The following is a 12,615-nucleotide window of genomic DNA, read 5'->3' as shown; positions in this document are numbered from 1 at the left end:
AAGTTTGACCAAGGTCAGACAACATGTTCAACAACAACAGGGACCTCATTCCCGCCCCCACCACCAACAAATAGCTTTTTCCTCCTGGTTGGTGGCGCTTTCTCAGGGATACTAGTCAATGCCAAAATGCCCCTGGAAGAGCTCTAGAACTGGGTTGCCTGTGTTTGAATCCTGATTTCACTACTTCTAGCTGTAAGCCTGTGTAACTCAGTTTCCCCATTTGTAAAACAGGGATAATATCAAGACCTACTCCAAGGGTTGTTGTAAGGTCTATATGAATTAATATTGGGAGAATGTTTAGAATGCTACCTGGCACCTAAAAGCACATAAGTATTGGAGAAATACTTTTAATCATCCTTGTTCCCGTGTGTGTCTGTGGGACCCCATGCGTGATCCAGTCCCTGCACTCTCTCACGACCCCCTTCCCGCTGCTCAGCTGGAAAGCTCCCTCCCTTCTCCTCCCTGCTCTGACAGGCCTCACCATTTGGATAATCTCCTGGCCGCAGGATTGGACTTGACACACTGTCACCTCAAATCACCTTCTGGACCACTGCAGCCCTGACAGCACAGGACTTGGGGAAGGAAGGGAGAGAGGGAAGGGTGGAGAGCACATGGCCCAGCTTCTGAGCTGAGGTCAGAGCAACCTGCTGGAGGTGAGGAGGATGGAGAAAGGGAAAGTTGCTGAGCAGAGGCATTCTTGGTGAGCCCTCCCCTGGCCTCAGGCTGCAGCTTGGACTGCCTTAGGAGTGCCAGGGGCCCTGTGACAGCAGAGGTCCTGCAGAATTCAGAGGTGCCCTACAGAGGGCCACAGGGAAGGGAGAACCGTAGCACTCAAGGTGCGAGTGTGAGGAGTGTGAGAACAGGGCTGTCACACTTGGACGCACATGAGATGGCCTGGGAGTCTGCTGTTGCTCTTTTTTACTGTCTGGGATGTTCAGAACAGATTGTAATTTGCTAGGCCTGGGGTGGGACCTGGGGCCTGCATTTTTAATAAACTCCCTTGTTGCTTCTGCTGCCTGCCAAAATTTGAGAATTCCTGGATCAGAACTTTAGAGAGCCCACCTTTCCCCTCTGAGATAGGGGGCTTCAGGGTCTCAGCCTGGTGTGAATCGAATGCCCCAGAGTGACCCCACAGTCACTCACCCAGGGGTGATCCCATTTGCCCAAAGCCCATTTCCCAGTGTCTTCTATGACTTCACTTCCTCGCTTTCTTCTCACCTCTGCCGCCTGAACATGCAGGTCTGGGCCCATTATGAGGAGCAGCCCGTGGAGGAGGTGATGCCAGTGCTGGAGGAGAAGGAGCGATCTGCCAGCTACAAGCCGGTGTTTGTGACCGAGATCACTGACGACCTGCACTTCTATGTGCAGGATGTAGAGACCGGTGAGTGCTCGGGCTGCTGGCTCGTGGTTCCTGGCTTGGTCCAACTGGCGCTGCCTGGGGTGGGAGGAACACAGCCCAAGCAGTCCAGGAACCTTCCCTGAAGAGCTCACGCTCTCGCCGCCCCTCTCCCCGCCTCGTCCCACTGCTCTCTCAGCTTGGGGTCATTTCAAGAACTCTCACGTGAGCTCTGGCGTGGGCTCAGGCATGGAGGCACTGCCGGGCAGGTCCTCTGAGAGCAGGTGAGATAACCAGGTTTATCTGGGTGGCACTCTGAGACTTTTAGGGGAGTGTTTATTCCCAAACACCCCTGGCTACACTGGGCAGGAGGATTTGTAGCCCCCAGAGTCTGTCAGGTACCAGCCAGGCATCATCAGCCCCTTTCCCTCTTGAGGAGCAAGGAGTGGCACTGGGTTTGTTTCTGCTAGGGTTTCTCCTTTAGAGGTTAACAGAGCCCTGCGTGATGTTTCCATGGAAACAGGCAGCGCTCCAGGGAAACGCATCCCCGGGCAGTGTCTGCAGGGCCTTCTCCTCCTCCCATCCTGAATGCTGTGCACTGTGGCCAGAGTCCCCTAAACAGAGACCTGGGGTTTCTGAGGCCAGCCGGCAAGAGAGAGCTCTGGCAGCCACTGGCCTGACTCTACCTCACCTGCTTCCTCTCTCCACCCTGACTGCCGCTTCTCATGGGCACCCTGTGCAGGGCAACAGTTGAGTTGGGAAGAGAAGGAAAAGCTCTTAGAGCTGCCTCTGGGTCCCAGGAAACAAATCATGGCAGAGGTGGGCAGAGGGGGCTGGAAATGTCATTGGCACTCGGGCAGCCCTCCAGATGGCAAGACAAAGCTCTGCCCAGCTTCCTCAGCCCACCCCAGGCCCACTCCAGATTGCCCCATCTCAGCCACTTCCCTCAAATGCTGTTTCCCAGGCAGCTGCCTCTGTGGCAGTGTCATTTGCCAGGAAAAACCTGACGGTTCCTAGCCCTGGGCTGGCTGTGCTTGGAAAGAAAAAACACGAGGGGGAGGGGTAGAGACGGAGCCGATGAGCCTTTGGGATTAGGTTCTCTTGAGGTCAGCCACAGTCCTGCTGAAAGCTGCTCTAGCAGTTGCCTTGGGAATGAACTGGGCAGGGCCAGCCTCTAGGGCTGGGTCGTGTGACAGGGAAGGAGTCTTGTAGTCGTGGTCTAGGTAGCAACAAGAGCTGTTCTGGGCAGAGGAACCACCTAGAATCCACCACCCCCAAATCCTGCCAGCCCTCCAGAGAACTTGAGCAAAAGGATGCAATCACTCCCAGGTAGGCCCCCATAGCCACTGGGTCCTGCTGGGGAGGGCCTGCCTTGACTCAGAACAGGGTGCTGAAGTCTTCAGGGAGCAGAAATCTGAGGCAGAAAACAAGGGGAAAAAGAAAACTAGAGAAAACCATGTGTCCTTAGAATGCTGGAAAAGAAGGGAGTGAGGCCCTCCTGGTGGGCCACCTGGGGATTTGTGGTGGGCTCCAGAGAGGAAGGTGGTTCCATGGTATCCATGGAGATAAACCTCAGGATCCACAGCCCCCCTCTGCTGAAACCTTCATCCCCTCTCAGGGGCATCCTCTCGCCCTGTCTCCCTTCTTTCAATTAAAGTCCGTCTTTGAGAAGGATCTGACGAAAACATTGCCATTAGCTGCAAATGACCAGCAAGGCTCTATAAGGACCTCCCAGAGGGCTTTGCCTGTTGGCGGGAGGAGAAAGCCTGCTTCTGTTGCCTTGGAGCAAAAAAATAAAAGTAGACCAAGTTAGGGAGGAAGCTGGCTGTCAAGGCTTCTTAGTCCCTGGAATTTTACTGTCTGTGGCAAGGAGCACTGTCTAAGGAGAATGATAGAGGGCTGGCCATTGGGTAGCAGGAGGGGCAGCTGCTATTTGCAGGCCTCTATCCTGCGGATGCTGAGCCAGTGGCCTGTGCAGCAGCCTGAGAGTGGACACACATCCCTGCATGCTTGTGCAGAGTTTATTTTCAATGCAGCTGAATTATTAACCACCCTGCATGCATTGGGGATTCTACCAGGCCTTGCACGAGTAAACAGAAACAAGTGAGCTACGGTCTGTGCCCTGAAGGAGCTCACAGTGTAGTGGCAGGGAACTTACAAGGCTGACTGTGGCCAGGGTAACAACAGACATGTCATGCCTTGGGCCCTGAAGATAAAGAGTCCCACACTTAGACCACACATCCACAGTCACCCTTCTTGCTTCTGAGAGGAAAGGGGCAAGAAGGATCTGAGACTGAGCTAGAATCAGGGCCAGAGGAGATATAAAAGGGGCAGCCACAGTGGACTCAATCCTCCCAGAGTTACGGTGGGAGGATGCTGCAAAGAGCCAGGGAGAGAAACTGGGGAAGCCTCAGTGTTGCTACAACAGGCAAAAGCAGCAGATAAGCAGCAGGACCGCTGACCCAATGTCAGAATGCTTAGGGAGAGACAAGGTGGGAATCCCTCCTCCGGTGGAGCAGGGGCCCTGAGTGGTGACGTGGGACAGTAGAGCCCCAGCCCAGCAGCACTGGAAGTCCTGTTCAGCATGTATCTTGCAGGGTGACAAGAGTCAGAGTGACCAAGTTTGAATAATACTGAGGCTCTAGGCCCTGATCCCAGAATGACTCCCCCATCTTCCATGACTTAAATTCTGGGGCCTTTTCTTTGTCCACTGTGGTATGGGGCCCATCCTTCATTCCTACTTTTGCCCCCTGGGAAGCAGTGGATAGTGGCTGCTGTCAGTTACCACCTCTGTGGCCTTGGCCGGGAGTTGGCGCTGTAAGAATGGAGTACGGGCTGGCCAGCTCTCACCCTGGAGCAGGCTGTTTGGCGTTGGCCTTGCTCCCTGTCTCCTTGCTTTCTCCACCTCCTTAATCAAAGCTCAGACACATCCCAGGGGCTCCCACAGCCTGGGCAAGTCGACTGGAGAGCTGAGATGGCAAGGCTGTGTGTGCCTTCAAGGCCCGACGTGTCAGCAAGTCACCAGTTCCACTGCTGAAGACAGATGGCACGAAACCTCTGGAGTGAGGACCAAGAGGGCTTCCCTGCTTGGGTTGGGGACAGAGCCGGTGCTGCAGTGCCTCCTGGAATTTCACATTGAGCTCCCTCTCCAAGCCCTCCCAGAAATGAGGCTTCAAGGAATCCAGCACCCAGGTCTCACTGCACTCTTCCTCCCTGGCAGGCACCCAGTTGGAGAAGCTGATGGAGAACATGCGCAATGACATTGCCAGCCACCCCCCTGTAGAGGGCTCCTATGCCCCCCGCAGGGGAGAGTTCTGCATTGCCAAATTTGTAGATGGAGAATGGTAAGCCACTTGGAAAAGCAGTGCAGTCTTAAGCAAGAGCGATAGCAGGGCTGTCCACAGGCCCTGGGCGTTGCCTTAGCAGTCTGATTTCCCCAGCTGGTTATTGACTGACCCAGCAGCTCTCCCAGGTGTCCCTCTTCATTGCCTACAGCCCACCTGGTGCCTCTCTCTGGCCTGTGCACCCCCTGTAGTCCAACCAGGCAGAAGTGGCTCCTTTCTTCTCTCCTGGGGGATTCCAGGGTAGGAGCCCTGGCTGGCCAGCTGGCTGGCTGGCTGGCTGGCTGGGCTCTCCAGCACACCCCTCACCCCACCTGGGAAGAATGATGTCACAGGGTCTGAGGTGGAGGCTGGATCACAGTAGGCCCAGAGCAGCTGCCAGATCCTCCTCCCTGGCTGTCTGGGACATGAGCAGCAGTGCTCATAGGCCGGAAGGTCACTGACGTGTGATCTACTAAGGGAGGGCCCATGGCCTTCCCAGGGTGACGAAGTGACTTGGATATGTTCCCTGCTGTGGCCTCCCAGACAGATCTGCCGGCTAATTACAGCTGCTGTTTAGTGCGCTGGGTTTAAACAGCAGACATCAATCTAGTCATTAGTCTTGTTGCTTTATGCCCCAAGGACACATTAATCTGCTCCACATGCTCCTTTCTCCCTCTTCTGCTCCCAGCTATGCTCTGATTCCATTAGGTGGTGGCCACAGTGCCCGAGGCTGAGCCTAGGTGGAGTGCAGTAACTGTCCCCTGTGACACCCGTTGAACCCGGGCAGTGAAATGCTGTGCCCCTGCCCTGCCGTTGCTGAGGCTCTGGGAGCCCAGACTCATCAGGGCTGTCTCTTGAGCTCTGCCCATGATGCCATTGCAGGTACCGTGCCCGAGTAGAGAAAATCGAGTCTCCTGCCAAAGTACATGTCTTCTACATTGACTACGGCAACGTGAGTGTTGGGGACCAGGGTGTTGGAAGGGCCATCAAACACAGCAGCCCCCGGGATCAAAGCCATCTGATCTCTCCAAGGTCCCTCTGAGCTTACTGATAGAACAATGAGCTTTGGGGCATCTGTGCCGTGTGGGCAACAGGCCAGGCCCCTGAGTGACCTGGCAAAACTGGTGTCTATGGCCAGTGGCTGCAAACACTGATAGGTCTCACATCCAGACCTCAAGGGTGAGGAACCCACAGTTCTCTTCTGCCTGAGGTCTCTGCAGAATGGGGCAGCACCTCTGTAGACACGGAGGCGCTTTACACCCACAGCTCCAGGTGTTCAAGCCAAACTGGGTGTTTGTTCCATGTGCTAATCCCCAGCACATCACCAAACTCAGGCTTGCTGGGAAGGGACAATCACAGATGACAGTGACTAACTAGCACCCTTGGGAGAAAAGTTGCTCCAGTGGGGCCTGGGAGTCTGCTGACAACTCCTGGGAAATTCCCTTTAGGAACAGCAGCCAGCCAGTGAGAAAGCTGTTGTTCAGGGGGGCAACTCTCCTGAGTCACGGCTCTGCTTGTCTGCGTTTCTCCCATACCTTCCTCAAGGACTAGGACTGAGGATCTATTAGTAGAGAGCCCAGAGCTGGACCATGCTCCCAGTCCACCTCCTTGAATCCACAAAGGAAGAGGTCCTGCCTGACAAGGGCCAACCCACACGCCTGGGCTGGAACCACAGGCAGGCCCACTGACCGCAGGAATTCTTGTCTTGGTGTGCTCTCCCAGCGAGCAGCTGCAGCACCCTCTGGCCTGTGGGAACGTAGTCAGGGAACCCATGTCACAGACTGAAGGGCATTTGGAGGAAATGGAAAAGCGATTAGAGTCCAGTTATACTGATTATTATACTGTGATTGTTTTCATGGGAACCACTAGGTGTGCTAGCTCCAGGCCCAGAGTGAGAGGGTGTGAGCCACAGCTCCCCACTACTGCTAGTACCAGTAGGGCACGTTCCCCTGAGGCCTCACCCTCTGGGGAGCCTTTGTACATGGCAAAGTGGAACCAAGTAATGAGATGAACAGGGTGGCCCAGAGTTAGCATTCCCAGTGGCCTGGCCACAGAGAGCTGTCCTGTGAGAGCAAGGGGACAGCGAGTATGTGACATGTTGGCCTGCTGCTTCCTTTGCAGAGAGAGATCCTGCCGTCCACCCGCCTGGGTACCCTACCACCTGCCTTCAGCACTCGGGTGCTGCCAGCTCAAGCCACAGAGTATGCCTTCGCCTTTATCCAAGTGCCCCAAGATGTGAGTCTAGCGTCTTCCTCCTTCCAAAGGGGACTGTCCACCGACACTCAGCTGCTGCTGCAGCCCTCGTGGCTGACGGGAAGAGATGGAAACTGATGATCTGTTAGTAATAGGACTCAAGAAATGGGAAGTTGAGGAAGATGTCGCTGAGAAGGTAGCATTTGGGCATTCCAGCTAGTTCATAGAAGCAGGTAGGCCTGGTGGCCATGGTGCATTTGGACAAAGGCTAGACCACCACAGCTAGATCCCAGGGGGCTTTCAGGCCGTGGCAGGAGGTGAGACGGGGAAGGCCTTGGTGTCGTGAGCTTGTCTACCCTGGCAAGGAGTTTATTCTTTGTGCTGTATAGGCAGGAAGGAAATGTGGCACCATTTCCGGGAGGAGTGTGACATGGACCAGTATGTTTCTGAGAGTTAGTTCTGATGGCACAGTGAACAGAGGGACTGGGAGGAATGGGTGGGAGACAGTTGCAGCAGTCCGTGCTAGAGACTAACGTGGCTCTGGATTTCTTATGTGTGGATGTGTTGCTGCTGACCAAGAAGAATGAGAAGAAGCAAATTTGACCAGTGGGACCTCCAGGCAGCCGTACAGTTTTCAGTTAGGGAGTGAGATGAGACCTGGAATAGTGTAGTTAAACCAAGGCAGTGTACAGGATTGCCCAGACTGAGTGTGTGGAAGGTGCAGTGAGGAGAAGAGAGGGTGTTAGAAGTACTGGGGTCCCACCACCTGAGAACAGGAGCCTAGAGGCAGCAAGTGCAGCCGGAGAGGGGAGAACTCATTCGTAGGGTCATAGATATCCTCCATTCCCAAGTAGAAAGCCAGGGTGCAATGCCCAGATACCCAGGGAGCTCAGGCAGGTTGAAGCTTCCCAGGGGCTGCCCTTGGCTTTAGCTTTGAGGAGGTGCCTGGTACCTAGAGTGAGAGCTGCGTGAACACCATGGTCGGCACTGTCACCAGATTAAGGGTGTAAATGAAGAATAAGCAGATTTACTCTCTGCTGTCAGGAGCAGTGGCTCATGCCTGTAATCCCAGCACTTCAGGAGGCTGAGGCAGGCGGATCATGAGGTCAGGAGATTGAGACCATCCTGGCCAACATGGTGAAACCCTGTCTTAAAAAAAATTTTTTTTTTATTTACTCTCTGCCTTTTCACAAAGTTGCTGAAGGGCAGGAGAGAAACAACAGAAGATGCTGAAGGCAAGTATCACAAAACAGGTCAGTGAAGACAGACACATGGGATCAGGTGCAGTGGCTCACACCTATAATCCCAGCATAGGAGGCCAAGCAGGGAGGATTGCTTGAGGCCAGGAGTTCAAAACCAGCCTGGGCAACATAGCAAGACCCTGTCTCTAAAAAATAATAATAATAATAAGCTGGGTGTGGTGGCATGTGCCTGTAGTCCCAGCTATTCAGGAGACTGAGGTGAGAGGATCACCGGAGCCCGGGAGTTCAAGGCTTCAGTGAGATGATGGCACCACCACACTCTGGCCAGTCCCTACCTCTTTTGGGTTTTTTTTCTTTTCTTTTTCTTTTTTCTTTTTTTTTTTTTTTTTTTTGAGGTGGAGTCTCGCTCTGCCACCCAGGCTAGAGTGCAGTGGTGTGATCTCAGCTCATTGCAACCTCCACCTCCAGGGTTCAAGTGATTTTCCCACCTCAGCCTCCCCAGTATCTGGGATTACAGGTGCCTGCCACCACACCCAGTTCATTTTTGTGGTTTTAGTAGAGATAGGGTTTTACCATGTTGGCTGGGCTGATCTCGAACTCCTGACTTAGGTGATACACCCACCTTGGCCTCCCAAAGTGCTGGGATTACAGGCATGAGCCATCGAACCTGGCCTAGTCCCTGTCCCTTAAAAAAAAAAAAAAAGACAGACACAGGATGTCATGGGCTCAGTGCACTGGAGCAAGGTCCTGCGGGAGATAGGAAATGAGAGGGTACCAAGTGTAGGTGAGCTTTGAGTGCCAAGAAGTCACTTTTCCTCAGAGACACAGGGCAGGAGGGTGGGGGCTTGGGGTAGGAAAGAAAGGGGTCACTTGCAAATAGTCTCAGGCTAAGGGCAAGGAAAAGAAAAGGGGAAGACTTCCTATCCAAAGCCCTTTTCTCCCTCACGAGGGAGGGTTTTTTTGTTTGTTTGTTTTGAGGCTGAGTCTTGCTCTGTTGCCCACGCTGGAGTACAGTGGCACAATCTCAGCTTACTGCAGACTACACCTCCCAGGTTCAAGCAAGTCTTGTGCCTCAGTTTCCCTAGTAGCTGGGATTGATTACAGGCTCCCTCCCACCCTCTCCCACCACCACACCCAGCTAATTTTCGTATTTTTGGTAGAGATGGGATTTCACTATGTTAGCCAGGCTGGTCTCAAATTCCTGGCCTCAAGTGATCCACCCACTTCAGCCTCCCAAAGTGCTGGGATTACAGGCGTGAGTCACCGCACCTGGCCAACCTCCCTAGCGTTCTCAGGGGAGTTGAAAACACCTAGCAGAGGAGGCCCCTGCGGCCAGACTTTCTTGGGAGTCCATGGACAAGAGCTGGGGCCCAAGTGGCTGTTCTCTGGCTTGCTCTGACCTGAGTGTGTCTCTGATCCAGGAAGATGCCCGCACGGACGCTGTGGACAGTGTGGTTCGGGATATCCAGAATACTCAGTGCCTGCTCAATGTGGAACACCTGAGCGCCGGCTGCCCCCATGTCACCCTGCAGTTTGCAGATTCGAAGGGCGATGTGGGGCTGGGCTTGGTGAAGGAGGGGCTGGTCATGGTGGAGGTGCGCAAGGAGAAACAGTTCCAGAAAGTGGTACGTGATATGGAGAGGTGGCCCCAGCATTGCCCTACCACCCTCACCGAGGAGGGGACTGCACCATGAGCCAGGAAGGGAGCAGGGAATCCACCATCCTGCTGTTCCTGCTGGGGAAAGATAATGGATTTGGGTTTGTTGGGGTTTTTTTGGTTTTGGTTTTGTTTTAAAGCTAATTACATCCCAAATTAATTGGCTGCGGGTTTGGCTAAGAATGCAGCTGCAAACTAGAGCGGAAAGTTTCCTTCCCATGTACCCCCAGGTAACAGGCAAGAAAGCTTTGCCAGGGGCAGTGTGGAGAGGGTCAAAGCCTGTCCCTCCCGCTCTCCCAGTTTCACTCTTCAACAGACAACTCCCAAGTCCATAACCAACTCCTGGTACCCAGTGCCACCCCGAGCCAGAGCTGTCGAGGAGGCGGCACCAAAGGGCCCAGGGGAACTCTGCCACACAACCCTCTGGCTGTTTGGAAAGCTCCTTGGACTTGGAGTCCTGGCTCTATCGTCCTGAGAGGAGAAGCCAGCTCCTGAGCCCCATCTCCCTGCTCATGAAGTGAAGGGAGCACCGGCTGCCTTGCCTCTTCTCAGGGCTGATCATGACGATCAATGTGCTTGTCCCTGGGAAATACCTTGCACTGCACGGTCATTGGTGATTAGCTTTGGGATCTGTATACAAGGTAGCCCCTTCCATTCAATGCTGTACATTTCTGAGTCCCTCCCTACCCTCTCACCAAGCAGCCACTGAGGCCCTATTGCAGACCAGCCCTGCTTCCCAGCTGGGCTGAATCAGTGAACCATCCAAGTGGGCCAGGTCGGGGGAAACTTAATGTCTCTGCTGTGCAGAAAATTCCTTTTGCCCCAGTCCCTGAGAGAAACACCAAACGTGTGTTCGCTTATCTATTCATGCTATCAGTAGACATTTACTGAGGGCCTATGGTATATAAGTGAGCAAGAGATAGTGCCCCTGCCCTGAGGAGCTTACATTCAAGCATGAGCAGACAACAATTAAAATGGAAATAATAAGTAAATTAAGTATGATATTAGAAGATGATAACTGCAGTGAAAAATCAGAGAGAGAAGTGGAATCCAGGGAGTCAGGAAGGGGAGGGGAAAGTTTTGTGTTTATTGTTCTTGTTTGGTTTGGTTCGAGACCAGGTCTGGAGTGAGTGCCGCAATCACGGCTGACTGCAGCTTCAAACTCCCTGGCTCGAGTGATCCTCCCACCAAAGCCTGCTGAGTCACTGGGACTACTACGGGCATGTGTGGGCCACCACGCTTGGCTAAAATTTTTTTTTTTTTTTTTTTTTTTTTTTTGTAGAGATGGGGTCAGGCTGGTCTTAAACTCCTAGGCTTAAGGTGATATTCCTGCCTTGGCCTCCCAGAGTGCTGGGGTTATAGGCCTGAGCCACCATTCCTGACCTAGGTGGTAATTTTAAATGGGGCTGCCTGAGACTTCATTAAGAACGAGATACTTTACCACAGACCTGAAGCAGGTGAGAGAAGGAGCCAGGACAACATGATGGGAGGAGGATTCCAAGCAGATGGAAGAACCAGTGCAGAGTTAAGGGAATAGCCAGGAGATGAATGTTATTCCATTTTGCATTTTACTCTGAGGGAACTAAGGCTCCATTGGACAGGCTTGAGCAAGGCAGAGATGGGACCCTGACCTAAGCATTCTGCAGGGTCATGCTGACTAATCATTTGAGGGCACCCCTGACCACTCCCTTTTCTCTCTCATCCCTCCAGATCACAGAATACCTGAATGCCCAGGAGTCAGCCAAGAGCGCCAGGGTGAGTTCTTGCCTTGGGAGCCCCCAGAGGCTACCGAGTTGAGGGGTTTGGCTTTCTGAGTTCCAGTGGGTCCTGTACCCCTGAAGAGCTATTTTCTGTTTTTTTCTTACAGCTGAACCTGTGGCGCTATGGAGACTTTCGAGCTGATGACGCAGATGAATTTGGCTACAGCCGCTAAGGAGGCGATCGGGTTTGGCCCCCAGCACTGCTCACGCCAGTCCCTCTTCCTCTGCCTGAAGGGTGTTTCCAACTCCATACCCCAAAGAGGGGGTGTAGATTGGGTCCAGCTTTGCTTCAGTGTGTGGAAATGTCTTGTGGGGTGGGGGACCCCAAGGCTTTCTGGGGGCAGACCCTTGTCCTCTGGGATGATGGGCACCGCTATCCACAGCCTCTCCCAGTTGGTTTTATTTGGAGGTTTGTGTGTGTGTGTGTGTTCTTTTTTTTTTAAAGTCCTCAAATCAGGAAGAAGCATCAAAGACTACGTCCTGGTGGAGGGAGTCATCTTAACACCTGGGCCGCTGCCAGCTGGCACCTGCCTCTGTCCCAGACTGCCCTTCTTCCCAGCTCTCTGTCCAACTGTTGATTATGTGATTTTTCAGATGTGTCCACTCTCAAATGCCAGTGTGTCCACATCTTCCCCCTGGCCAGCCCATTCTGTATTTAAAGCTTTTGAGGCCCAATAAAATAGTACGTGCTGTCTGCAGCCCTTATTGGTCACAGTGGGGTCCAGAGCATGGTGTCTTGGCAGCTTCAGCCAGGAGGAGACCTGGACACTTGAATGACCCCCAAGACAGTCATCCAAATGCCTGGCCACTCTCCCTAAAATAGAGCACTGGGGAAAGTAAGGCAGATCCTCAGCATTCGAGCAAGCAGCTCCTGGGCCTAGTGGGCACCACTTGGCACCATGGCCATCATGCAGGAGGCTAGAGGTCTTTTCTGACTCATTGCACATGGCTGTTCTCAAGGACCTTAGAGAGTTAGAGCAGCTCGGCTAGCAGAACCCAGGACTATTCACCCGCTGTGAATTGTTGGGCCTCGCCTTAGGCAGACCCTGCCAGATCCCCAAGAAAGGATCCAAAAGGGAATCAGCTGAGAGAAATTACTTCCCTAATTCCTGGTGTGGCCCGGTTAGAGTGGATTAGAATGCAG

General features: G+C 53.5%; 1 protein-coding gene across 1 annotated transcript in view; it reads left to right on the top strand.

Annotated features, from left to right (window-relative positions):
• The window catches only part of SND1 (staphylococcal nuclease and tudor domain containing 1), a 443,208-nt gene extending 431,039 nt beyond the window's left edge, over positions 1-12,169 (top strand). Inside the window, exons 18-24 of the mRNA XM_002752042.7 lie at positions 1,240-1,381; positions 4,557-4,680; positions 5,542-5,611; positions 6,781-6,894; positions 9,476-9,679; positions 11,422-11,466; positions 11,579-12,169. Coding sequence (XP_002752088.2) covers positions 1,240-1,381; positions 4,557-4,680; positions 5,542-5,611; positions 6,781-6,894; positions 9,476-9,679; positions 11,422-11,466; positions 11,579-11,644 — 765 coding nt within the window. The 3' untranslated portion in view covers positions 11,645-12,169. The remainder of the gene's footprint in view (positions 1-1,239; positions 1,382-4,556; positions 4,681-5,541; positions 5,612-6,780; positions 6,895-9,475; positions 9,680-11,421; positions 11,467-11,578) is intronic.
• Positions 12,170-12,615: the final 446 nt, after the last annotated feature.

This window comes from Callithrix jacchus, chromosome 11 (genome assembly GCF_049354715.1).
Source record: "Callithrix jacchus isolate 240 chromosome 11, calJac240_pri, whole genome shotgun sequence".
In the NCBI taxonomy this organism is placed as follows: domain Eukaryota; kingdom Metazoa; phylum Chordata; class Mammalia; order Primates; family Cebidae; genus Callithrix; species Callithrix jacchus.
The sequence above is the reverse complement of the archived record's forward strand: the minus strand, read 5'-3'. Positions and strand labels throughout refer to the sequence as shown.